Source organism: Barbus barbus (assembly GCF_936440315.1).
Source record: "Barbus barbus genome assembly, chromosome: 3".
Lineage (NCBI taxonomy): Eukaryota > Metazoa > Chordata > Actinopteri > Cypriniformes > Cyprinidae > Barbus > Barbus barbus.
The window spans coordinates 32,059,831-32,086,416 of NC_136731.1; the positions used below are offsets into that span (position 1 = coordinate 32,059,831).

A 26,586-nucleotide genomic window follows, 5' to 3' on the forward strand; every position below is an offset into this window, starting at 1 on the left:
ATCTGACTGTAAGCAGTTGTTTAGTAGTATTTGTATTAAATGCATTAAGCATTTCCTTTTTTTTTTGCTGTTCTCTGAGAACAGACCTGCGACCCATTTTTGGGTTGTGACCAACCAGTCCAAGCCACTGTTCTAGACCACAGAACTGTTCTTTATATATTAACTTCCACAGCAATCTCATAAACCATTAATCATTCTCCTCATTGATTACTACACCAAGACAGCTCTAAATTAAATCTTGCAATGAGCATCAAAGGTCACAGAGCTAACCCTGAAAATCCCTCCTTCCTTTCCCCTCCCATTTCCTCTCACACACCAAAAGCACACCTTACCTGGAGGTTCAAAGCACACATATATCTCAGTACCATTGCTCTTCTAACTGCTCCTGATTGGCTCTCCACAGAGACTGTTGCGGATGGATCTGCCAGTTGCTGATGACAACACCGTGCATTTTAATTCCACACTTATGGCCTTAATCCGAACTGCTCTGGACATCAAGATCGCCAAGGGTGGGGAAGGTTTGGCATTGCTTTCTTCATTCATTCCTGTTGTTAGAACGGTTGATGTATTTGCCTATAGCAGTTTAAGTACAGTGGAGTTCAGAAGTCTAAGATTCAAATCTAATCTAAACCTGTAAAGTCTAACCTTAAAAAAGACCCCACTGTATATAATGACTCATAAAATATAGAATTTGTAAGATTTTTTGTGCAGTATGTCTACTTAAGATTGGATACTACATTGTTCAAACCTTAACAAAATTTGTGTATGTGTGTGGAAATACGTTTGCATATATGTGTGTACGTGTACCTGTTGCTGTGTAAATAGGAGGCGTAGATAAGCACCAGATGGATGCTGAACTAAGGAAGGAGATGATGGCGATATGGCCTAATCTCTCTCAGAAGAATCTGGACCTTCTGGTGACACCCCACAAGTGTAAGTTACCCAGGAGGTTGGTGTGTTCACAAAGTGTCTCTTTTACCACCCGAGGACAGCTTCTCTCAGCAAGCCCACTCACTGCTCTGCACCCCCTGATGGTCCAGGTCCGTACCCAGGGGCGGACTGGGGCCAAAAAGTGGCCCTGGACTTTTTGGCACAGAGCAGCCCACCAAATCTGGTCCACAACACACCGCACCACACCACACCACACCATAAATGAGTGGCATATTCTTGACATTATAATTGGTCTTTTCTGGTGTACACTCACCTAAAGGATTATTAGGAACACCTGTTCAATTTCTCATTAATGCAATTATCTAATCAACCAATCACATGGCAGTTGCTTCAATGCATTTAGGGGTGTGGTCCTGGTCAAGACAATCTCCTGAACTCCAAACTGAATGTCAGAATGGGAAAGAAAGGTGATTTAAGCAATTTTGAGCGTGGCATGGTTGTTGGTGCCAGACGGGCCGGTCTTAGTATTTCACAATCTGCTCAGTTACTGGGATTTTCACGCACAACCATTTCTAGGGTTTACAAAGAACATCCAGTATGCGGCAGTCCTGTGGGCGAAAATGCCTTGTTGACGCTAGAGGTCAGAGGAGAATGGGCCGACTGATTCAAGCTGATAGAAGAGCAACTTTGACTGAAATAACCACTCGTTACAACCGAGGTATGCAGCAAAGCATTTGTGAAGCCACAACACGCACAACCTTGAGGCAGATGGGCTACAACAGCAGAAGACCCCACCGGGTACCACTCATCTCCACTACAAATAGGAAAAAGAGGCTACAATTTGCACGAGCTCACCAAAATTGGACGGTTGAAGACTGGAAAAATGTTGCCTGGTCTGATGAGTCTCGATTTCTGTTGAGACATTCAGATGGTAGAGTCAGAATTTGGCGTAAACAGAATGAGAACATGGATCCATCATGCCTTGTTACCACTGTGCAGGCTGGTGGTGGTGGTGTAATGGTGTGGGGGATGTTTTCTTGGCACACTTTAGGCCCCTTAGTGCCAATTGGGCATCGTTTAAATGCCACGGCCTACCTGAGCATGTCATCCCTTTATGACCACCATGTACCCATCCTCTGATGGCTACTTCCAGCAGGATAATGCACCATGTCACAAAGCTCGAATCATTTCAAATTGGTTTCTTGAACATGACAATGAGTTCACTGTACTAAAATGGCCCCCACAGTCACCAGCTCTCAACCCAATAGAGCATCTTTGGGATGTGGTGGAACGGGAGCTTCGTGGCCTGGATGTGCATCCCACAAATCTCCATCAACTGCAAGATGCTATCCTATCAATATGGGCCAACATTTCTAAAGAATGCTTTCAGCACCTTGTTGAATCAATGCCACGTAGAATTAAGGCAGTTCTGAAGGCGAAAGGGGGTCAAACACAGTATTAGTATGGTGTTCCTAATAATCCTTTAGGTGAGTGTATATGGCAAATAGTAAATCATTTTAAAGAATTTTTACGAGGGACAGTTTAATATCACTAAAGTTAAATACCAATATTATCAGTCCATATGACACAATGCTCTGGTATCGTCTAGAAGACTTGAATAGTGCAGAATGTGGACTGTTTTTATGGTGCCTTTCTATTGGTCATATGCAGTATTTGTCCTTTTGCAGGAGCTTGACATCTATCATTTTAAGGAATAGAGCTCCAGTTGTATTTTGATGAAAAATACAGTAAACAGTACTGTGAAATATATAATGTTACAATTTAAAACAGCTGTCTTCTATGTGACAATATAGTAAAATATAATTGATTGCTGTGATCAAAGCTGAATTTTCAGCATCATTTCTCCAATCTTCAGTGTCACATGATCTTCAGAAATCATTCTAATATGCTGATTTGCTGCTCAAGAAACATTTCTGATTATTATGACTATTGAAAACTGCTGCTTCATATTTTTTGTGGAAAATGTGATACGACTCAGTCTTGGGTAAGATTAAAAAATATAAATTAATATTTTTCTTCAAAAATGTTGCATTTAAATCAAAGATTATAGAATACAAAAAGGGACTTTGATTAAATTGATTTAAGTGACAGTAAAGATATTTACACTTATTACGAAGTACTTATATTTCAAATAAATGCTGTTCTTTAACTGAGAACGATGATAGAATGATTTCTGAAGGGACACTGAAGACTGGAGTAATGATGCTGAAAATTCAGCTTTTATCACCGAACTAAATTACATTTGAAAACACCTAAATAGAAAACCACTATTTTAAGTGTAATATTTCATAATATTAGGCTATTGTTTTACTGTATTTTTGTTAAAATCTTTCAAATAAATAAATAAATAAAAAGCCTTAATTATTTCAAACTTTTAACCACCAGGCTAACGCATGAGAATTAATAAGCAAATTATATTTTTATTAGGCCTATAAATCACTTTCCTATGCACAGCACTCTAAAGCAAAAGTCTTCAGATTTACATTGTTCTAGAGTAAGATTGAGAATGATTTTTATAGATTTTTTAAAATTTTCTTAGACACCTGAAATCACGGAAGAAAGCAAATTTACATTAACTCTTATCTCATGTCTGCTCAAAACTGCATTATAGCCTACATTGTGACGATTCGAATAACGGCATTAAAATTTGAGAAATTTGAAAAGGCCAGTTGTAGTTTGCATTCATGAAAATGAATGTCTACCGTTTAACTAAACAATTGCTGAATTGTCTCTTCTTGTTCAGCTGCTTACATCTTATCTCAGCTCAGCGTCTGTGGACAGTAAATCCCGCCTTCTACACTTTGATTGGCTATTTCAAACATTGTGAAATTGACGAGCGCTTTTGAGCCGCTGCACTGAGCCGGAGCACGCTAAATTAAGTAGAATTTTTGCATGAAGTGGGCCGCACGGCCCGGGCCATTCGTCTGGACCGATGGAAGGATATACGTACATTTACTACAATCCATTTTATATTACGCAAAGAGCCGGCCCACATTGTACAGAGGCCCACCGGAAAAACTCCCGGTGCTCCAGATGGCCAGTCCGCCACTGCCTGTACCCTTAGTTTCATTTTAGGCCCTTATAGATGTATACCACACACATTTAGACTGCAGACTGATCACAAAGAAGAAATTCACTGAGAATGAATCGTAGACCCTGAAAGTGACGCAGAAAATATGTATTATTGGCAGTGTTGGGGAGTAACTAGTTACATGTAACAGCATTACGTAATTTAATTATAAAAGAAATGTAACTGTAATCAGTTACAATTACTAAGAAAAAAATGTGTAATTTAATTACAGTTACTTATAAAAAGATTAACCGGTGTTAATCAATCTCAAAATAAAAGGTGCTACTAAAGTCTGATTTTGTGGTGGATGTGTTCAATTATTATCATTTTAATTCAAGCGATGAAGGATTTTGAATGTCTTACAGTAATCAATGTTGAATACTACTGCATGGTTAACCCTGCATGGTGTAAATGTTTGAAAATGATTAACAGTTGAAAAAATTCAGTAGAAATTTAGAAAAGTAATCAAAAGTAATTAGTTACATAACGATAATAATTGAAAAAGTTACACTACTATTACATTTTAAATAGCTTAACTTGTAATCTGTACCTATTACATTTCCAAAGTAACCTTCCTAACATGGGTTATTGGTCACACTTTATTTTTACGTCCAATTCTCATTATTAACCAAGCATTAACTACTGTGACTTTTGCCTCAAACTCTTAATTTGCTGCTTATTAATAGTTAGAAAGGTAGTTGTTAAGTTTAGGTATTGGGTAGGATTGGGAATGTAGAATATGGTCGTGCAGAATATGTGCTAAACAGCCAATATGTTAATAATAGGCATGCTAATAAGCAACAATGTAATAGTGAGAATTGGTCCCTCCCTATACTAAAGTGTTACCGTGTTATTCAAATCCAATAATGGCACAAACATGCCAACAATATAATGGCTGATTGCAGACTGCATAGGGCAAATCTATAAATAAATGCAAGGCCTATACATGCAAATGATCCAAGAGAGTAGTTGTGTAAAGTATACTTCAGTTTTAGATAACAGCCAAACATATAGCCTTTCAAATTATGCTCCATGTGATAGCGTGCGCTAACACAGATGCTTGGCACATGCACACTAGAAAGTTTTACTATTGTCCAGTGTCTGCACTATTTCTCTCCAAAAGTTATGAGCAATAAAACTGCCTTTGTAAACTGTAGATCTGGTTATCTTGGAACGTCTGCACATAAGCGTTTGTCAGCATAGTTGTCTACTGTCGTTGTCATCTCCAGTAGTTTGTTGTTGTATGCGCGGTTAGAAAAATCTGGTGTACTAGCATAATGACGAAATTGACATCATATGCACTGTACACATATGCTAGTGTGTGGATAAAAACGGAATTACTTTGAAAACATTGAAAGATGTTTCACGAGCACCTGATGTGTTGCCGTTAGCTTTAGCATGTTTAGCTCCTCCCTCCGTACGACTGAAATTTTACACACAAATCTATTAACAAAGTTATTTTGAGACTATGTTCAAGTTCCACAAAAGACATTGGTAACACACATTCATGTACGTCCAGCTCACTATGCCTGAGACCAGGGGGTGCCTTACTATAGATCAACCCTCTATAGATGTCTTTTCACTACAGGGGTTATGAGATTCCTGACAAGATGTACGTAAAACAGTATTACTACAATATATATATATATACAAATATTGCACCACTATTATGCTACCAATGAGATGTATGTGCTAGCTCGCTGGTAAGACATGTTAAAAAAATGCTTAAAGCTAACTATCTTATGGAATATGCTTAAAACTAGCTAGCCTAATGCTAGCTAGATGCTACAAAAAAGCATGAGATAATGAGGTGGCGCTGCTATCACACATTAGGCAAGAAAGCTTGACGAAATGATAATGCTAGTAATATGCTAGTATGTTTTAGATGAGTTTGCAGCAAGCATGTAGTAATTTAGAACTGTATTGTTTGATGCTATTTTGTATCTTCATTGTTTTATGCAGATCTATACAGAGGTGGTGACCATGGCTTTAAACACCACTAAGCATGGCATGTAAACCTAGTCTGAAGTTACTCTTAGTAACTTCCTCATGTGGACTCGTTTCCATAAAGCGGCAAAGGCCGTTTTTGGGAGACTTTGTTTACTGTATCCACAAATTATGCTGTAGTTTGCTGTCAGTTCTTGCAATACTTTTGTACTTAAAACAGTCGAAATGGAGTATTTAAAATATTGATCGTATAAATGAAGTGCGTAAATAATTTTAGCCATTTTAATCAGTCTGCTTGTGAAAAGACCACTGGCTCTGTGTGATTTTGTTTGTGCATGTGAGTTTGTGCGTATGCGTTTGTCTTGTGCACGTCCCGTCCTCACTCCCATCCCCCTTGCTCAGGGTCCATCTCACCTTGTCTAATCGTGCAGGGTAACTTGTCCTTTTCTCAGCAGCGACAGACCTAACAGTGGGAAAGATCTACGCTGCCATGATGATCATGGAGTATTATAGGCAAAGTAAAGCCAAAAGGACACAGGCTCTCCACGATGAACAGGTACGGCGTCTTCCTCTCACCCTGCAATCACAATCTCAGTCCACAATGAACTGTGACAAACAATCCTCAGCTGTGCTAAATGCTCATTTTCACACTTGTATCTCAGATAGTGAGCCAGTTACGTCCCAGTGGATGTGCTGATGTTGTTTAAAGAACATTCTCAGTGAGAAGCTATTTAGAGAGGCAAAAAAAAATGAGGAACCACAGTAACTATGTCATGTTCTTGCGGCTTGTCACAGTTCATATGGAATCTGAGAATACATTTTTGATAATGCACTCACCTTTCTCATTTTGGGACTGTGAGCGATAAACTCTTTTGTATTTAGTAGTCCAATAGTTTTTCCTAGTTCGTTTGCCCTTTATCTTTAATCATCACCATGTTGATGCTATTGCATCAACTGTCAATAGTGATGACAGGTCAACATCTTACTGTTACTTAGAACAACTATTTGGCATTAAAGTACTACATTCACAAATGCTTCTCTGCCTTACACAAAATACGATATTTATGTGGAGCTAAAGATGAAGCGTGTAATTTCTGTGTCACTAGTTTCACCAAATGGAATTGTAAACATAATGGTCCCTATGATACACCCGGCGCAGTGATGCAAGTGTTTTTTGCTAGTTTCAGCCCGACGCAGTTATCATTTTCATGTCCTGCGCCATGTTGTTTAACTAGCAAATGCATTTGCGCCCATTTGTGCGCCCATGAGCATGCTGGTCTGAAAACGAGATGTGCTCAGGCGCATTGTTGGTGCGTTTATATTTTGGGGCAACTGAAATAGACTGCGCCATTGACCAGCTAAAACCTGATCTCAAGTCAATGGCACAGTGTTTTTTTATTATTTAAAGAGCGCGTTAGTAATATGTGCCTATAGGCAGGTCCACAACGCACGTACACTCTGCTTATTACACACACAGGGACACGCAGCAGCATACAAACATGCCAAATATTCAAAATTAAAGGATTACAATGTAAAAGATTATTATTGTGTAGGCTACATAAATATAAAACTGCCTACAATGGATGGTCATGAATTTTCATTTTACCTTAAGCTTGGACATGGAAGATATTTTTACACTGATAAAACTACACACATAACCTTTAAGCTCTGTCAGGATTGAAAAATCAGGCCTCCCTCTGCACTCAGTTGTATGCACAGTGTAGTTGTTGTCATTTAAGACAGAAGAATTAGAGTAAAGTATGTAACGTCTTCTAAGTCCAGCAATTTCATAACTGAATTGTGAATTCAGAAACATTAAATTGATATCTTCAGTTAGTAAAAAAACATTATAAATGCTAAAGGAATTTGATAAAGGAAGGCAACATCTTATCTCACAACTCATCTTTCTTAGAAAACTGGATTTATAATCTAAGGATTTGAATCACATTTGTGACTTTTAAATCACATCGATGACATTTTGGCATCCCTCCAAGAAGTGAAAGGAAAAAGAATAAACCTGGGAAGTCTTGTAAGAGGCTGCCCCTTAAAAGGATTTTACAATCTGTTAAGTATTGCATTGCATGATTACTCTCTTCCACATAAACGTCTAGATTAATAATTCATTGCCAAACTTAATTCCTCATTTTATGAAGTCACAGTGGGTGGTTTAAAATTTCAGTATGTCTGATAGGTTGTTTTAATTATGTCCTTTCATTCTTCCAGCTGAATAACCAGACAGTGTGTGTCCTGCTGTAATTGAATCCTACTGGTTCAATGACTATTGATTATTAGCAGTTACTATGTTTTTGGTTGCAGAAAGAGTATACAAAATCATTGTCTCAGTTATTATTTTAGCAGTTAAACACACTATGGCCCGGTTTCACCAACGGGGCTTAGCTTAAGCCAGGACTAGGCCTTAGTTAAATTAAGTTATTTAGGCAACTTTTACAAAAATGCTTTAGAAGAAAACATTAAGGTTTGCATCTTGACACAGAACAGTGACATATTTTATGTCAAAGCAACATATTTTCAGTTGAGACAGCTCAAACATGCATTTTAGTCTGGGACTAGCTTAAGCCTCATCTGTGAAACCGGGGGAATAATTTCCTCAGTGGTTTATATGAAGGTGGTATATACATGTGTTTTCATAGATGATGAATATTAGTATGAATAGTAGAGTGTAATGCAACATGGGCCTGATCTACATTTTATGCCGTTTCGTTCTTATGTGATCCACAACTATACATCCACATGAAAGTCGAACACAGTTTTGTAGACGTGGAGCTGGCCTGTACAATCTTAGTTGAAACCACGGTGTTTCAAATGGATGTAGCAGTTTTGGCAGATACCATTGAACTTGCTAAGCTTTTTCTCATACAGTCTCCTAACTCATCCATTAGATAGTGTTAAGTAAACAAACTCGATCCGTGCATGTTGTTCACAGATGATTCCTTTTCTTTTATCAGCTCTCATTCTTTTATCAACTAGAGCTTCCTCTCATGACATTTTTATATGAAACCTGCCTTTACATACTACATGCATTTTGTGTTTCTCACTGCATAGGTTGATTTTTATTTTTTTCTTCCTTAATTTTCCAAATCTCAAGGTGTCATTTTGGCTGGTGGTACCAATTATCTGATTTATGGGTTGAATACACACAAAAAAATGGCTGTTTTACAAGCTCTGGAGTTGTTAAGAAATTAGTAATCGTACTGATCCACATACATTCTTTCAAAACAGAAAGTTTGGTTGGTACATAATCAAAGGGCTTGTCCCTTTTTTTAAATAAATAACCTATTGGAAATAGGCTAACTACATCACAGCTATGATTTGTGGCTTTCCACTCATTTTTGTATCTGTTTTCCCAGAAGAGGCAGACCCTAAATTTTAAATGTTTGGAGTCAGTATGATTTTTGAAAGAGGCCTCATATGTGTTTGACAAAAAAAAGTAAAAACAGTAATATTGTGAAATAGTTTTACAATGTTAAATGACTGTTTTCCATTTTAATACATTTTTAAAAAGTAATATATTCCCTTGACGACAAAGCTGCATTTTGAGCATCATTACTCCAGTCTTCAGTGTCACATGATCCTTTGTAAATCATTCTAATATGCTCATTTGGTCATCTGAAACATTTCTTCTTATTAATGCTGCATTTTTGTGGAAACCATGATTTCTTTCAGGATTTTTTGATGAATATAAAGTTCAAAAGAACACAATTTATTTGAAATAAAAATTATTTTGTAACATTATAAATGTATTTACTGTCACTTCTGATGAATTTAACCTGTCCCTGCTGAATGAAAGTATAAAAAAAAATCTTACTGGCCCTAAACATTGGAAAGATCTGCTAAAAGTGAATTTTGACTATGTTTAGGTAGCATACAGATGAGCTCATAGCTAGCAATCTACTGTCTACTGAATGACACCAAGATTCATCACCACTCTTTAGCAGCCAGTTAGTTACAGAAACTCTTCATTTACTGAGACAATAAAAGTAAATGAAATCTCAGCATGGTACCATTGGCAGATTTCAGGCAATGCAACTCACAGGAAACCCATTTACTCATAATGCTCCTGGAATGCCTCCTGACTGACCGCTGCTGGATTCCCTCCCCATCTACACATGGGATGCTCTGCATCCCATATCTTTCCCCAACCCCATTTTCCCATCTGCTTGCCTGATACCAGCTGTAGGCCATGTTGTATCTTACACAGAATCGAACGCCATTAATGTTTCAGCGTCTGGAGCCGCCATCTCCAAGCCAGGATGTGGGACAGGGACACACTGGCCTTCCTGAAACACAACAGCACCCTGCAAACCATCTGTGAGTAGCACCCTCTCCATTTTCTCCTCAGTCTCTCTCCCAGTGTTGAGGTTGATAGTTTCATTTACATTAAGGAAATTGCTAATGTAAATGTAAACAAATCCCTTTTATTAGTATTTTGTCAATGGTAACAAAGCTGAGATTAATGCATACATCATGACAATAATTAAATATGAGTGTTTTAAATAATAATGGGTAAGAATGACTAGTATTCATTTTTGTCACAGTAAAATGTACTCAAATTAATAAATATGACATGATGAAATATTGAATAAAAAAAAATAATATAAAATATTATAAAACAAACAACAACAAAACTGGAAAAATTAATGCAGGCCGATTTTTATCCTCTTCTTTTATAGTTTTCAAAAGACATGAGTTGTGATTAAAACAACAAAAAAGAAACCTGTTTTTTATTACTAATAATAATTAATAAATTCCTTACAGACAAAAACTGTAATTTACAAAAAAAAAAAAAAGTAAAAATGAATGCATTGGAAATTGTAGAAAAGAACATTTTTTCCCCCCAAAGTACAAAAACTATGATTGATTGATTGATAATTAAATAAATAAAAAAGCTCACTTTTTATTCTACATACAACAGATGTTACTAAAGATATACCACTGTACACCATTTTCCTTGTTGTTGACTCTAGTGGAAATCTAATGAGAAAGATCATCTAAACCACAATGAGTGACCAACCAGAGGCTTAAGCCCTTCACGGAGTGTAGAGATCTTATAATCTGACTAAATGTGGGTGTGTTGTCAGGCCTGTTGATGAAAAGATCCCAGAGAGCCAATCATGGGTGACGGCACGAGCCCAAGAGATGTCTCAGAAAGCAGGAAGCTGGAGTCCTGAAGGCCAACACCCAGACGACACCACAGATAACCGCAGACAATCTCAGGTACACAGATCCTGCCCTCTCTCATTTACAGTTTTCGGTGAGGGTATTTATGTAAATGCTTGAATTTATGAAAATTACGTTTGGAAAGTGCATCACTGTGCTTTTTACCTCAAACGATACCAGATTAGTATGATAGTACAACAATAAATGCAAGCAAAATTTTCCACACACTACTGTATGAGAAAACAATATTTTTGTGATGTGAGAGCCACTATTTCACCAGTTATGAATTCTCCAGCAGCATATAACTCCCTCACAGCATGATTATATTTGTTATTAGAGTTCAGAACGTTCATGTAGTTTAAAACCGTTGGACGTCTCAGTGGATCAATAATGTTTTCTCTGCCTTTATAAGACTGCAACTCAGATATTCATAGCCTTTTGTGGAGGGTGTCCATTGGAGCGGTTTGTTTTCATAACCCTGAATGGCTGGTCTGTCTATGCGTCATCCATGTGCATCTCATTGGCACACAGCAACAAAGGTCCTTCTCTGTTGCTAAGTAAAAACTGAATTCGGTGGACTATCTTCCACACTCTCTTATTCTCTTTCTTGAATGTCCCCTCAGTCTGTGTGTCCTTCTGTTATTTATATTCTTTTATTACTCTCACATGTCTGCTTTGTACGGTGAAGCTCATGTCATTGAATATATGCATCCATATTCAACTGTCTGGGAAGGTGTTGAAACCCTTCCTCCGTCTTAAGTGCCATACTGTCAGGATGCGAGACACTCCTGCCCAGCTCAACTATTCATTAAATGCATGGCAGGAACAGCAGCCGCTTTTATCCAAAGCTTATCAATGAGGAAGGCAGCATAAAAAGTAACAAAAGAAAAGCTGTAAAACAGTTCTAAAGTTGATTAGAAAAAGTCAAGCTTTCCTGAGCAGAAACAGTAAGATAGTATTGTTCAGTGAGAACAGAATATTTTGATTGCAAGAACTTAGGCATAGTTCAAATGAAAAATTAAAAATGCTATTATTTAATCACCCTCATGTCAATCAAAGCTCGTATGACTTTCTTTTTTCTATGAAACATATAGTGAATTTCTGAAGAATATCCTGAGTGCTCATTAGAACATAATGACAGAGAATGAGGACTGAGGTTGTTGATTACCAAAATGACCCCAAAATAAAAAAGCACATGGTCCATAAAACTTGTGCACTCATTTTTTAGTTAGGTGACTGTGGTTCAAGTCACTATTTACTGGGAAAATCTTAACATCTATGTTCATAAGAAAAGCAATGTCTGATTCATGTTTGAATAGTTTATTTGAGTCAGATCTTATGTTTGAATCAGAGTTCAGTTCACTCATTGACTCAATGATCCAGTCACAGCATTCAACAGCTCTTTGTAAAATAAATTTCTGAATAACAACTTTTTTTACAGTTGCTATCATATGGCATCAAATCACTTTGAATTATAGTGCACAGATCATTCCTATGATTCTTTGTCATATCTTTTTGGAGCTTGGAAGCTTCAGTCCCCATTTACTGTAATCGCACAGAAAGGAGTAACCAGCAAATTCTTCAAAGTCCTCCTTTTGTGTTCTAGGGAAGATGAAAGTCTTAGAAGAATCTGAGGGTGAGCAAATGATGTCTAAACCTTTAATAGAAGTGCTTAAGCATAATTGAGTCAAGAGATGTGTGTCTATGTATTTGAAACTGGTTGACAGAATACCTTGAGAGAGAGAGTAGTTTGTAAAACCATAATTTCCTGATCTTCTCTCAGTGATACTGCAGTTGAAGCCCTGCATGTATTGCATATGCATGTACTTTTTGCAAACCCAACAGCAGTTACGTATAGAACAGAGGCTGGGGCAGGACTGTCCTGCTACTCTTGCATCTCCCCACAGGGTGTAGGGAGAGATGAAGGTGGAGATGTACTCCTTCCATCCACTGTGCTTAGGCCTGTCTCTCAGGCCCCTGGCATTCGCTCTTGCCTACTGTCCCTGGGCAGTCATGCATGGTCTCCCTCTGTTTCTGCAGACAGTAGAGATGAGAGAGATGGGGCGGGACGGGTACTCGGACACTGAGCACTATCTGCCGATGGAAGGTCATGGCAGGGCTGCTTCCATGCCTCGACTCCCAGCAGACAACCAAGTGAGCGCCTCATCCTGTCATTCCTTCATGTTTTCCCCCTTCCTTTTCTTCTACCCCTTTTCACATCTGTCCTTCCTTTCTTGACCCTCCAACCCACTTTCCATTGCTGCCTTTGCATTAAACAAAAATGCCCATTGACCAGATAAAGCAAAGAAAGCCCATTATAGCATCTGCAATGGATTGATGTCCTGTATGAGCAAGTGTGAGGGTGAATTACACAAACAATCAATTATTTTAAGTTTCTAAGTCATAACAATACTAGATGGCTAAATGGTGCATTAAGTCAAGTATACAACCATGCGGTCTGTTGATTTGGAATGTGTAAGATGGTATAGCAACACCAATTACATTTTCATTAGGGACATGTGTTCAGGTTTCTACATACTTTGGATCAAGTAGTATATTAATCTTTGTAACAGAGAAAATCAGGAAGAAAAAAGCTAGTTGCACATAAAAAAAAAAACATGTTGGGCCCAGAACAGATCCCTGAGTCACTCCACAAGAAACAAAGCTTGATCGGTCAATATGAAATAGTTTCATCAGCATAACTGTCATAAATATGCATTTTAAGTATTTGTAATGATCAGAATATGTGTTTTGAATAAATGATGTATTCAAGAATACATTTTTTTTGCATTCAAACACTATCTTATTATAATTGTCTAGATACATGATATCTGGCATATTACAACATGCACCCTCATTACTTATGATGCATATTTGATGCAGGTCTAGATGGTCTACAGGGTATAATTTAAGTGTTTTTTTTTTTCATGTTTCTCACTACTGGCCTTCAAGTAGCCTCCTTCTCATTCATACAGACCCTAATATACACACTTCCCTGCTTCACATTATACAAAAAGCAGTATGTCACACAAACAGGACATCTGGAAGCTCTGTATTCATAAAATACAATACCCACGTGACATACTGCATCCACTGGGATTCTAAAATCTATAACAAGTGCACACTTGGCTATCCCATGATGCAGTGGGAGCTGGAGAGTTGACAGATTAGAAAAGCAGGGTTGGGTTTGCTTCCTTTTTTCTGAATAAACTCTCCTCTCATACTGTGTCCTTGAATTTCTGTGACTATGTCTTTCCTTCTCTTTACCTTCATTTTCCTTTGAATTCTTATTTTTATTTTGAGTTTGGCTAACTTTGACTTCCTCCCTGAGTAAATAAGTTACTCAGTGTTTTTACATGGTCTTTACTATAAAAAAAATCTGTTATTAAAGCCCAGTATTACTTTATATGCTTCCCTTTTGTTTTTGTTGTTTTTATATTTGGCCAAGTTTGAATTTTTTTCATTCAGGGTCATATAGCTCAGTGAAATTTGAGGTGAACCAAGCAGTGACTTGGGAGTTGGTACAGAGATTTGTGTGAGCATGTGTTTGTGTGTGTTAATATCTCCCAAGTTTATGTAATTACAGTACCGTTTAAAGGTTTGAAGGCATTACATTTTTTATGTATGTTTTTTAATTGTTTTATTTAACAAGAATACAGTAAATTGATCAAAAGTGCCAGCAAGGGCATTTCTGTCACAAAACATTTCCATGTCAAATAAATGCTGTTCATGTAAACTTTTGAGTCATCAAAAAATCCTGAAAAAAAATGTTTTCGAGAATTTTTAGCACCAAAAACTGTTTTGAACATTGACAATAATAAGAACTGATGACCATTATAAATAATTGTGTACTAACAATAACTAATAATAATTAAGCAGCAAATCAGCATATTAGAATGATTTCTGGAGGATCATGTGACACTGAAGACTTGAGTAATGATGCTGAAAATTCAGTGTTGTCATCACAGGAATAAATTACATTTTAAAATATAATAAAACAGTTGGCGCCAATAGCCTCGTGGTTAATGCATCGACATATAGCGCAACGGCGCTCATTCGACCTGAATTCGATTCCCCTCTCTCCTCCCAGTAATTTCCTGTCTTCTCTCTACTGTCCTATCTCAATATAAAAGCATTAAAAAAGAAATCATTCTTTGCTTATTTGATCAACATTCCTTAATATATTTTCCTTGATAGATTCCTTAATATATAATGTTTTCTCATGTTATCTGTATGTTGTTGTTTTTTTCTACAGTTTTGCTATGTCACACCATACGACACAGTCCAATTTTTATTTGTCAACTACTCATGTATATACATAAAACAGTAAAATAAAATTGTAATAATATTTCACAATAGTACTAATTTCACTGTTTTGGTCAAATAAATACAGCCGTGGTGAGCATTTGAGATTTCTTTCAAAAAATTTAAAAATCTTACTGACCCCAAACTTTATAACGGAAGTGTATGTGTTGTACATGCACAACACTCAATATGTACTATTTTGAGAGTAATTTACATAAATTTCTGAAATCAAGTAAGAGAGTTTTGTTGGTGTGGTCTCATGCTTATACATACTGTATGTGTGTGCAGTGTTGTAGTAGTATACCTCTCTATTGCCACTGTGTCTCGTGATCACTGTACTGTTCCTCACCGTATCATTCTGTGTGGTGCACTGTGACGTCTCTAACACTACCTCTGGTCCTCAGTGTGTGTGCTGCTGTGGTAAGTGTTTTTTTTTTTGTTTTTTTTGTCTCCACTGCTTCTGTGTCTAACCAGGTTCTCTATGTCTCTCTTCTCTCTCTTTATTTATCTCTCTCTCTCTTTATTTCCTCCCCTCTTTCACTGTGTTTTTGGCCACCCCATCCTTGTTTACTCCTGCACGAAACCCCATCTCCAAATTTTTCTCCTTTTGAGTGCAATCTCTCTTTCTCTCTAATGCCTGGGGTCACCTACTGTTAATGTGCTTTTGTCTTGTGTAAATGCGGCCCCATGTGCTTTCTTTTGTATGGACATATTTGTGGTGTCTTGTGTTTGTATGGAAATGGCTGTTCAGCAGCCACGGAGGAAAGGACGGCACCGGGGAGACAATCTCACTGTATGCGCAACCTCTCTCATTCATTATTACTTTCTTTCTTTCTGTTTGACTCTGGCATCTGTTTTTCTGTCTCCCTGGAAATCATATAACTCGTGCCTGAATATCTCAGGAAAAAAAATAAAATTATTGCAATATGGGTTTTATTGGCCTTTTAACAATATTCTTTTATTTTTTCTTCATTCAAAGGAAACATTTCAACCATAATACAGTAGAAATTACAGTAAAATATATTTTTTATCAAATTAAAGCAATTAAGAAAGGCTCATTTAATATTTATGTTTACTGCTATATTGGGAATAAAATTAAATATGTATAAAGATTTATTTTTACTAAAACATTTTAATATACTGAGGGACTTCTGTGAACATTTTTAGTATTGGCAGACAAATCAAATCATTGACTAGTCATTGGAATAACAGACAGTTAAAACTGATTTGCATTAATGAATCAAAATGATCAAATCTAACACAATTTGTTACTCAAGTCAGCTTTTGCATACTGGGGCACTATTAACTGTACAGTACAGACATATTTTCAGACAGATTTGTGTGCAGATCAAATCACACAAAACTCCTTGTCTGCCGCCTCCTAATGTATTTCTGCTATGTGCTTTGCAACACTCACTGTGTGCTCATGTGCATGTTATATGTTTTTGTGTGCATATGTGTCCATAGTCTTTAAGTGAGTGTGCAGTTTTCTGTGCTGGTGTGTGTGTGTGTTTATGTGTGACTGTGTTTTTGAGCAGAGACGTGCAGAGATATTTTGGTGTTCAGTGGGTTGAAGGGGGAAAAAGGCATGTCTTTTATTTGTTGGTTTTATAATTTTTTTTTTTTTTTTTTAAACTATGAATGTGGTTTTGAGTTACACCTACATCTGTACTGGTATATAGTTGTTGAGTGTAACAAATGAAGAAGATACAACGACTAGTCCACAGCAAATAAATAAATAAAAATAAATATAATCATTGTAAATAATAATAAATAAAGAAAAAAACTTGGAATCTTGGAAGTGGGTGAGAAAATAGCTTACTTCCATGTGTTTTTTACAGATGAGTCAATAACTGAAAACGCTTGATTGTATGCAATGTGCATCCATGCCTCTAGATGTCAGTGTTGATAGTGAAAATAGTGAAAACAGTCCAATTCACGCTTTTATGAGAAGGACAGGTTCTAATGGGATTATTCAGATCACACAAGGTCAGACAAGTGCAAAGGTTCCAGGGCTTGAGCCACTGCAAACCACCCCACTCTGCACGTCCCTCTTCCTGGACCATTTATCTGGTGCTGCCCCACACATCCTCTCTGAAAGCCTGGACAGGCCTCTCTGTGGTATGCATGACTGTGAGTGATGAAGAGAGGTCTGCTGAAGAAATGTGCTTCTCTCAAATGTGTATTCATGGATGAGTATTTTTACTTTTTATAGATTCAGTCATGGATGCATGCAAAGCACGACCTTTTGCAACTAAGTTTCTCTCTCTTTATTATTATTGTTTTTTTACATATTTTTTCTGTCTTTCTCTTCTACTCTGATTCTGCATGGTGAATTTCTTTAGTTGTTTGCTGATGTGTCCATAAGGTCATACACAATCAAACCACACCAACTCCCAGACAGAATTAAACACAAGTCATCGTAGACCCCATTTACGCCCGGGGTTAACATATGAAAGGGTTGAAATTGTCAGCACTATATACAGATGTAAGCATAGTGCTTCTTTTGTTTTAAATATCTAAACATGCTTATAAGACTTGTTTTATAGGGATGTAAATATAAATTTAAGTTTGGAGTTACTAAGATGTTTTTGAAAGGAATCTCTTTTGCTCACCAAGGCTCCATTTATTTTATCTAAATTGTAGTTAAAATAGTAGTATTGTGAAATATCATTACAATGTAAAATAATTGCTTTCTTTTTTAATACATTTAAAACTGTAATTTCTTCCTGTGATGCAAAGCTGAATATTCAGCATCATTACTCCAGTATTCAGTGTCACATGATCATAAATCATGCCAATATACTGATTTACTGCTCAAGAAATATTTCTTTCTTTCTTTTCTTTTTTCGAAAAATCTTACTGACCCCAAACATTTTAACAGTAAAGCAAGTGATGTGTATATAGTCACAAAATCAGAAACCTTCCCACTCACCCAAGACAGATGTTAATCCCAGGTGTAAACAGGGCCGTACATTCATATGACCATCTGCCTGCCGTTACGAAATACTATGGAAATGAAGTTCCCTTCTCAAATCTTCCAGACCCATTAATTTCCAATAAACAGAATCCTCTCTCTTCCTTTGCTCTCTTTTCTTTTCTCTCCCTACTTCTTTCTCTCTGTCTCTCTTGTGCCGGCTCTCTCAGCAGACCATCACCGATAACAGTCCGATGAAGCGTTCAGCTTCATCTTTGGGCCATGGGCGTCAAAGCCATTCAGTGCGGGGTGAGGACTATGCCATGGACAGGGTTATCCCAGAAGAGGGTCACAGACATGGGCATTGCCACCGAGACCGCAGTCACCGTGCGTCAGAACGCTCCCTGAGCCGCTACACTGATGCTGACACAGGTCAGAGACAAACACATGTAAAATAATGGTACTGATGGCACTTTGTCTTACTATTAGAAGGAGAGCTAATAGTATTGCCCTTTTTCCTCTCTCTGGCTGTGGCCTAGCAGGTCTTGGCACTGACCTCAGCACCACCACACAGTCAGGAGACCTGCCTTCCAAGGAGAGGGACCGGGGCCGGGCCAAAGACCGCAAGCACCACCATCACCATCACCATCACGGTTCTCTAGATAAGGAGCACTACGGACACGAGAGAGAACAAGGGGACTACGGCCACAGAGGGTCTAGAGAGAGAGACCGCCGCTGGTCCCGCTCACCGAGTGAGGGCAGAGAGTGCCTGACTCACAGACAGGTGGGCGATTTGTTCACGAGCATGTGCTCATAATGCACATAGAGACACATTACAGTTGAACGTTTCTGTAGCACTGAAAAGAATAATTTCCTTTATCAGTAATTTGCCTTCACTATTGTTTGGTCCCTAGTGAAAAGAAAGAAATATACTAAAATGTATTTGAAGTATATTTATTTTGTGCTAAGTATACACTACAATTAAGTTTACACATGTATGTGCATAAAAATACCCTGCAGTTGTACTAATCTGGTTTACTTAAAGTCTGCTAAATTGGAACAGCTAATTTTGTGCCTAAGGCACTTTAATTGTGCGGAAGTAGTGCTGAAGATATACTGAAGTATATTTGATTGCACTAAAGTGGAACTATTTCAGGTATACTTCAGGTACACTTTAAATATCTTGCATTAAAAGACTGATATTATACAGGGATCACACAATCCTTATTAATACTGATATTAAAACACATTTTAGGCTTAAAGGGCATATTGCAGGTTAGAGACTCCAGTGAGTCGATGTATAGAAAAATACTGTAGGAACTAGATTTTCTTTAAAATATACTTTAAAATACGCTATTAAGGCTTCTGGAGTCGTTTTTGTGAGAATTTTACTTCCGCATCTGAAATGCACCAAAACCGGAAGTGACGCATCAAAAGGGAGAGCGGTCCATTTAAACCACAGGAAAACAATGGATGGCAATGACAGTTCGGACGCTGAGGAAATTTTAAATGTGTATTTACACTCGTATGACGGACCACAGATAAAATGATGAGCCTGCTATGCAGCCAAGAGAGCAGGACAGGCCAGGATTAGACAGAACCACGGTCAGAGAAGACAAATTGAGTTGATGTGAGGAGAACAGGGCAGGTGTTTGGTGAGAGATCAGTGTTAGCTTACAGATATACACACGTTAGCTAATAGCAATCCTAGTGTTGGTCATCTGAGTATTGATACTTACCAGTAATAGAAACTAATAAGCGTTGATCAGGCGTGTCGCACTCGTTAATATCCGACACTAATGTTACGTGATAGTGGTTTCTTATCACCGCAGGAGAGAGAGATAAACACATTTTTGATTCATAGGTGCTTGTGTGGGAAATGCGAGGAAAGCATAGACCTCTCCAGGCCAGCAGACACACGTTTTAGGGCAGAAATAATTTATTACTCTAAGCTAAATACTTGTATACATTGTTAAAGATTTTAATATTAAAACAGTCTGAATAATTTTGATTCTCAATTACAAGTTAACTCTATTTAGGTCATGACTACCTATAAGTAACACTTTTTGATGCCATTGGTATAACACAATCAATAATAACAGCATACAGACAAGTTGTCCGCTGGGCCTATGGTGCATGTGTTGTGTCAGCCATTAGAAGATAGTTTACAGAGGAAGGAGGACTTTATAAAGGTTTTGAATGGCCCCATTTTGTTCACAATTAATAAAAAATAAATCACAATCAAGCAGATCTGCATTTATGGTTAATTCAATTCAGTTTTATTTATACAGCATTAAGTCATAAATATTATTTCATAGCACTGTTAATACCCAACTCAAAACACAACATTTCAACTGTTAATATATATGTGAATGTGTGTGTATGTGTATATATATATATATATATATATATATATATATATATATATATATATATATATATATATATATATATTTAATAAATATATATGATTTATTAAAAAAGAAAAACTGAAATATCACATGGTCCTAAGTATTCAGACCCTTTGCACTTTTGCAAGTTTTTCACTCCTGGATTTGGGGATCCCCTGCCATTCCTACTTGCAGATCCTCTCCAGTTCTGTCAGGTTGGATGGTAAACGTTGGTGGACAGCCATTTTTAGGTCTCTCCAGAGATGCTCAATTGGGTTTAAGTCAGGGCTCTGGCTGGGCCATTCAAGAACAGTCACGGAGTTGTTGTGAAGCCACTCCTTCGTTATTTTAGCTGTGTGCTTAGGGTCATTGTCTTGTTGGAAGGTAAACCTTCGGCCCAGTCTGAGGTCCTGAGCACTCTGGAGAAGGTTTTCGTCCAGGATATCCCTGTACTTGGCCGCATTCATCTTTCCTTCGATTGCAACCAGTCATCCTGTCCCTGCAGCTGAAAAAAAACACCCCCACAGCATGATGCTGCCACCACCATGCTTCACTGTTGGGACTGTATTGGACAGGTGATGAGCAGTGCCTGGTTTTCTCCACACATACCGCTTAGAATTAAGGCCAAAAAGTTCTATCTTGGTATCATCAGACCAGAGAATCTGATTTCTCACCATCTTGGAGTCCTTCAGGTGTTTTTTTGTGTCTTGCACTGAGGAGAGGCTTCCGTCGGGCCACTCTGCCATAAAGCCCCGACTGGTGGAGGGCTGCAGTGATGGTTGACTTTCTACAACTTTCTCCCATCTCCCGACTGCATCTCTGGAGCTCAGACACAGTGATCTTTGGGTTCTTCTTTACCTCTCTCACCAAGGCTCTTCTCCCCCGATAGCTCAGTTTGGCCAGACGGCCAGCTCTAAGAAGGGTTCTGGTCGTCCCAAACGTCATGCATTTAAGGATTATGGAGGCCACTGTACTCTTAGGAACCTTAAGTGCATCAGAATTTTTTTTGTAACCTTGGCCAGATCTGTGTCTTGCCATAATTCTGTCTCTGAGCTCTTCAGGCAGTTCCTTTTGACCTCATGATTCTCATTTGCTCTGACATGCACTGTGAGCTGTAAGGTCTTATATAGACAGGTGTGTGGCAGTCCAGTCAGTATAATCAAACACAGCTGGACTCAAATGAAGGTGTAGAACCATCTCAAGGATGATCCGAAGAAATGGACAGCACCTGAGTTAAAAATATGAGTGTCACAGCAAAGGGTCTGAATACTTAGGACCATGATATTTCAGTTTTTCTTTTTTAATAAATCTGCAAAAATGTCAACAATTCTGTGTTTTTCTGTCAATATGGGGTGATGTGTGTACATTGAGGAAAAAAAATGAACTTAAATGATTTTAGAAAATGGCTGCAATATAGCAAAGAGTGAAAAATTTAAGGGGGTCTGAATACTTTCCGTACCCACTGTATATATATATGTATGTATGTGTATGTGTATATGTGTAGATGTGTAGATGTACCAAACATATACTACCAAAAGAAATACCATCTGACCCATTTAAAAACATTTAACAATCTTTCAGTCTGGGTATCACACTAATGTGTTGCTAAAGTGTGTTAAATGGTGAAGGCTGTGCTAGATGTACACCAACAGCCTCATCATGTTGATCCTCTGACTGGAGGGATCTGGAAAGAGGAGCAGGTGTAGTGGACATGACTGGAGGGATCTGGAAAGAGGAGCAGGTGTAGTGGACATGACAGTGCTGTGTTCTCCTGGAGCCTGTGGTGACCTGCAGTATTCCTCTCTCAGACTGATGCATGCTGGGAGAAGCAAACACAAGTTTAGATCACATTCACTGCTGACCATGCTTTTCCACTTGGCCTCCATCACATCTGTTAAGTTACACACCACCGCGGTGTTTGAAGCAGATGCATTAGTGAAGTCCATTCTCTTCACCTGCAGTAGCCTGGAAGAAACCGTCCTGTTTCTTGTTAGGAAACTTGTGGACTCAATGTCCTGACAGGCTGGAGTTTGTGCAACCTCCACAAACACAATTTACCATGACAATGATCAATTGAAATAAAAATAACTACCGAAAACACACTGACTCGCGCGCGCTCAAAGCAGAGTGTGGCACACGACTCCCTTATGTGACGTAATATGACGCAATGTTGAAAAAAAAGCGGTTTTTGAGAACTGTCCAGGAAAGCCTCACTTTTTTTATTTAAATTTGTGCCCTCGCGTCTTGTAAAACATTTTCAAATCCTGCATTAACGGTTCAGTGGTATTTTCATACAAGGTTATATATTCATTTGAAAAAATGTTTTAACCTGCAATATGCACTTTAATATTAAGAAATGTGCATTGTGTGATAAAGAAATACTCCAAAAAAAAGTTGAATTAAAATTAAATATCAGTAAGTCTTACGTGATACTATGTTAATAGATTTGAAGTATACTTGGTATGATATAAATGTTTTTGAAAAGTTTTTTTTTTTTTTTTTTTTGCTTTTTTTGCAAGGGGTAAAATTATCCAAACATCCATTTAAAAAATAACATTTACTTGAGATGCCAAGTTATTTAAAACATTAATCGTACAATCATAATTTAATTAGGTTTATTGTTCCTAACTCATTAGCAAGTTGATCTTTACTTTGTTTTAAGAATAAACATTAGTTAGATTAAACGTTGTTAGAAAAGACAAGAAAAAACGAAAAGTCAAGCCACCTTTATTTATATAGCGCTTTTAACAATGTAAATCGTGTCAAAGCAACTGCACAATATCCAAAAAAAAAGAAAATAGTGTGTCAATAATGTAAAATTTAAAAAAATTGAAATCAGGTCGACGGTATCGCTGGAAATGAATTGCCCCCAACTAAGCAAGCCAGAGGCGACAGTCTAAAGTCAAGCTTTATTTAAAACTTTATGAACCTTAATTAAGAATTAAACTATATTTTAATTCAGTATGATTTTATTAAATCTTGTTTTAAGGATGTTTAAGTATTTTTACTGAAAACAGGACTAAAATACTGATTAAGTGAAATGAGAACCCATCTGTTTCTTGTATAAAAACAGGATGTTTAACTTCAAGGATCAACATTTATCTGTCATTTTATGCTATTTATTTATATTGTGACAATATTATTTCCAACAATATTGTGATAGTCAGGACCAAAAATAACGTGACCAGTCTGAATGAATTCTTTTTCAGTTTCATTTGTATTGACAACACCCAGCCTAGTTTTTTCAAGACCAAAATTAAACAAATTACATTGACAGTTGCAACAGAATTCAATTCTTGTTGTTCTTTTCTTTCTTGTGTCCTCTCTTTTCCCTGTGATATGTTGCTTTATGTTTGATCGTTTATTTTATGGCTGTTTGCATCTTGCTGCTTTGCAATGTCTCTCATTCTTGTATATCTCTCTCTCTCTCTCTCTCTCTCTCTCTCTCTCTCTCTCTCTCTCTCTCTCTCTCTCTCTCATGACTGTGCTCTTTCCTCTCTGACTGCGGTGTATGTGTCATCTCCTACTGTCTCTCTTCTTGTTGTGTGGTTAATTTTGTGGTTCTGTTTTATTTGCCTTGTTCCATTTTCATGTAGGGCAGTAGTTCAGTAAGCGGCAGTCCAGTCCCCTCCACCTCTGGGACCAGCACACCCCGCCGCGGCCGGCGTCAGCTTCCCCAAACCCCCGCCACGCCCCGACCCCACGTCACCTACTCTCCCGTGGTCCGTAAGCCCATTGGCGGCACCCCCCCTCCGGGCCAGCAGAACCGACTCCCCGCCCCGACCTCCCGTCGGTTCAGTCCGCCCGGCCCCGATCCCCCGCTTCCCCCTCCCCACCACGGCTCTCCTCGCTCGGCCCGTCACGCGCACTGGGGCCCCGGCCCCACGGAGAGCTTGGAGGGCGACGGTTTCTGCGACGACCAAGACTACGAGTTCAATCACCACGAGCCTCCTTCCTACGAGCAAAGCCCTGTGCAGGGTAACCCTCACCCACATTCCCCCAGGACTTCCCGCCACAGTACCCCCCCTCAGGGCCAGCCACATCCACGGCGCATGCCAAACGGCTACCATTCATCCTCGCCCTCTCCCCACCAACACACCCCTGCCCACCCGGGAACTCATAAGCCTCCTCATCCCAGAGGGCCCAGGAAGGGCCTCCATGAACCCTACAGTGAGACTGATGAGGATGACTGGTGCTAGCCTCTGGGACGGGGAGACAGGGAGTCCTGCTGCGTTCTCATGGTGAAGTGATACTCTCACTGGATTGGCCACTCTGTCCGGGGAAACACTAGGCAGTGCGCTGAATGTCCACAGGGGAAATCAAGGCATGATTCATTTCTTTCTATTTCTCTTTTCTTTTCCGATTCCTCTACTGCCGAGTGTTTCCCTGAAAACGACGCACCACTGACAGTGAATATGGAGACTTATGAATACGAAATCCTGTTTTTAGCCTTTTTCTGAAGAATACAAACATGTTTTGATAAGGAGGAGGAATGTCTGAACTTTTTTTCCCCAGGACATTTCACGCAGTCCCTCCGGAAATGAGACGCTAGGAACTCTTTAGCACTCGTTTAAAAAAAAAAAGAAAAAAGAAGGTGGATCACTTTTTATTTCGCAGAACTTCGAATTCGTTTATTGCAAAAATCAGTCCACATGCTGGGAAATATCGATGAGTTTTATCATCTGTGTTTACTGTTAATAATTATCCCAATGAGGGGGAAGAGTTCGCCCTTGCGGGTAAGTTGTGGGTGGAGGTGAACTCACCTGAACTAAAACAGGAAAGCCCACCCTGCACTTCAGACCCCAAACGCAAGAAAGAATAATCACAAAATAAAAAAAAAATCATAATAATAGGAGAGAAAAAATAAAAAGCTCCTCACTCTTTCTTCTTCTGCGGCTTCGTCTTCTGCTTCTCATTGGAAACATTGGAGCTTGAATCTTCTGTTGCACTGCCCAGCTTTGTTTGAACTCCCAGAAAATAAATCCCTTGGAAATCCTGCATGATTGGGAAAAAAAAAAAGAGAAAAGAGGGAAAAAAAAAAAGTGTTTAAAAAATACATAAAGAAACTTTGGATAAAAAAGGGGGAGGGGGGATCGATTCCTTGGTTCTTTTGTCATGTCCGTGATGTTCTCTATCTCTCTCTCTCTCTCTCCCTCTCTCTCACGCCTCTCTGAGATCCCTCTCTCCTGAAGGAGGAAAGGGGAGAAGAAGCCATTGCTAATGTTCAAACCAGAGAGATGTTCGCAATGTTTTCTACCAGATTTGGTGCCAAATTTGCGAATCAAAAATGAATGGATAGCACAATTATTTTTAAGCTTGACATTTTCTAACCTTTTTATTTACATTCCTCTATCAATGTATAGATGATTTGCTCACTTGCACAAAACTGCAGATATAGTAGCACATAAAATACACAAATATATATATGACACGTGTGATTCTTTTCCCTTACACCGCCGTAAACGTGCTCTTCCAGTCTTCCAGGGTAAACGCAGAGACCGAGAGAAGAGGGGGGAGAAAAGCGAGAGAGAGAGAGAACCTCTCCATCTTTACATATGATTTCATGTCCATAATGACAATGTGTGTATAAAGATAATCGCATAAATGACGATAATTGATGATGGTGATGAACATGATGATGATGCTTATAATTTCATTTTTCTACCTGTTTTTGTATTTGCTGCTCTTTGTATCGCCATACTTGTTTTCGTGTGAGTTTTGTGTAGATGGTGTGTGGAGCTCTGTGATAGTGATCCATTATGGGCCATGACAGAAACCCATGTGACCTTCAGCCGACGTCCTCGGTAGCACGACGACTTCGGATGTTTCCATGGAAACACTTTCTCAGCCATATCATTGAGCGTTAA

At 38.4% G+C, this 26,586-nt stretch overlaps 2 protein-coding genes across 19 annotated transcripts in view; one reads left to right on the top strand and one right to left on the bottom strand.

Moving 5' to 3' along the window:
• LOC306857700 (voltage-dependent P/Q-type calcium channel subunit alpha-1A-like) overlaps window positions 1-24,937 on the top strand; it is a gene marked incomplete at its 5' end in the record, with an annotated part of 80,594 nt that extends 55,657 nt beyond the window's left edge. For 2 of the 18 annotated variants that reach the window (XM_079397765.1, XM_079397767.1), the window contains 9 exons: window positions 404-518; window positions 826-933; window positions 6,382-6,485; window positions 10,149-10,258; window positions 11,029-11,164; window positions 13,148-13,261; window positions 18,560-18,761; window positions 18,869-19,113; window positions 24,316-24,937. In XM_079397765.1, coding sequence (XP_079253891.1) covers window positions 404-518; window positions 826-933; window positions 6,382-6,485; window positions 10,149-10,258; window positions 11,029-11,164; window positions 13,148-13,261; window positions 18,560-18,761; window positions 18,869-19,113; window positions 24,316-24,918 — 1,737 coding nt within the window. In that variant the 3' untranslated portion in view covers window positions 24,919-24,937. Of the gene's footprint in view, window positions 1-403; window positions 519-825; window positions 934-6,381; window positions 6,486-10,148; window positions 10,259-11,028; window positions 11,165-13,147; window positions 13,278-18,559; window positions 18,762-18,868; window positions 19,114-24,315 lie in introns of those variants that run through there. The other 16 variants (XM_079397775.1, XM_079397769.1, XM_079397778.1 and 13 more) reach the window with 12 other exon arrangements.
• Window positions 24,938-25,078: 141 nt separating this feature from the next.
• nacc1a (nucleus accumbens associated 1, BEN and BTB (POZ) domain containing a) overlaps window positions 25,079-26,586 on the bottom strand; it is a 31,209-nt gene continuing 29,701 nt past the window's right edge. Inside the window, exon 6 of the mRNA XM_079397925.1 lies at window positions 25,079-25,714. Within this exon, the coding sequence (XP_079254051.1) occupies window positions 25,713-25,714 (2 nt within the window). The 3' untranslated portion in view covers window positions 25,079-25,712. The remainder of the gene's footprint in view (window positions 25,715-26,586) is intronic.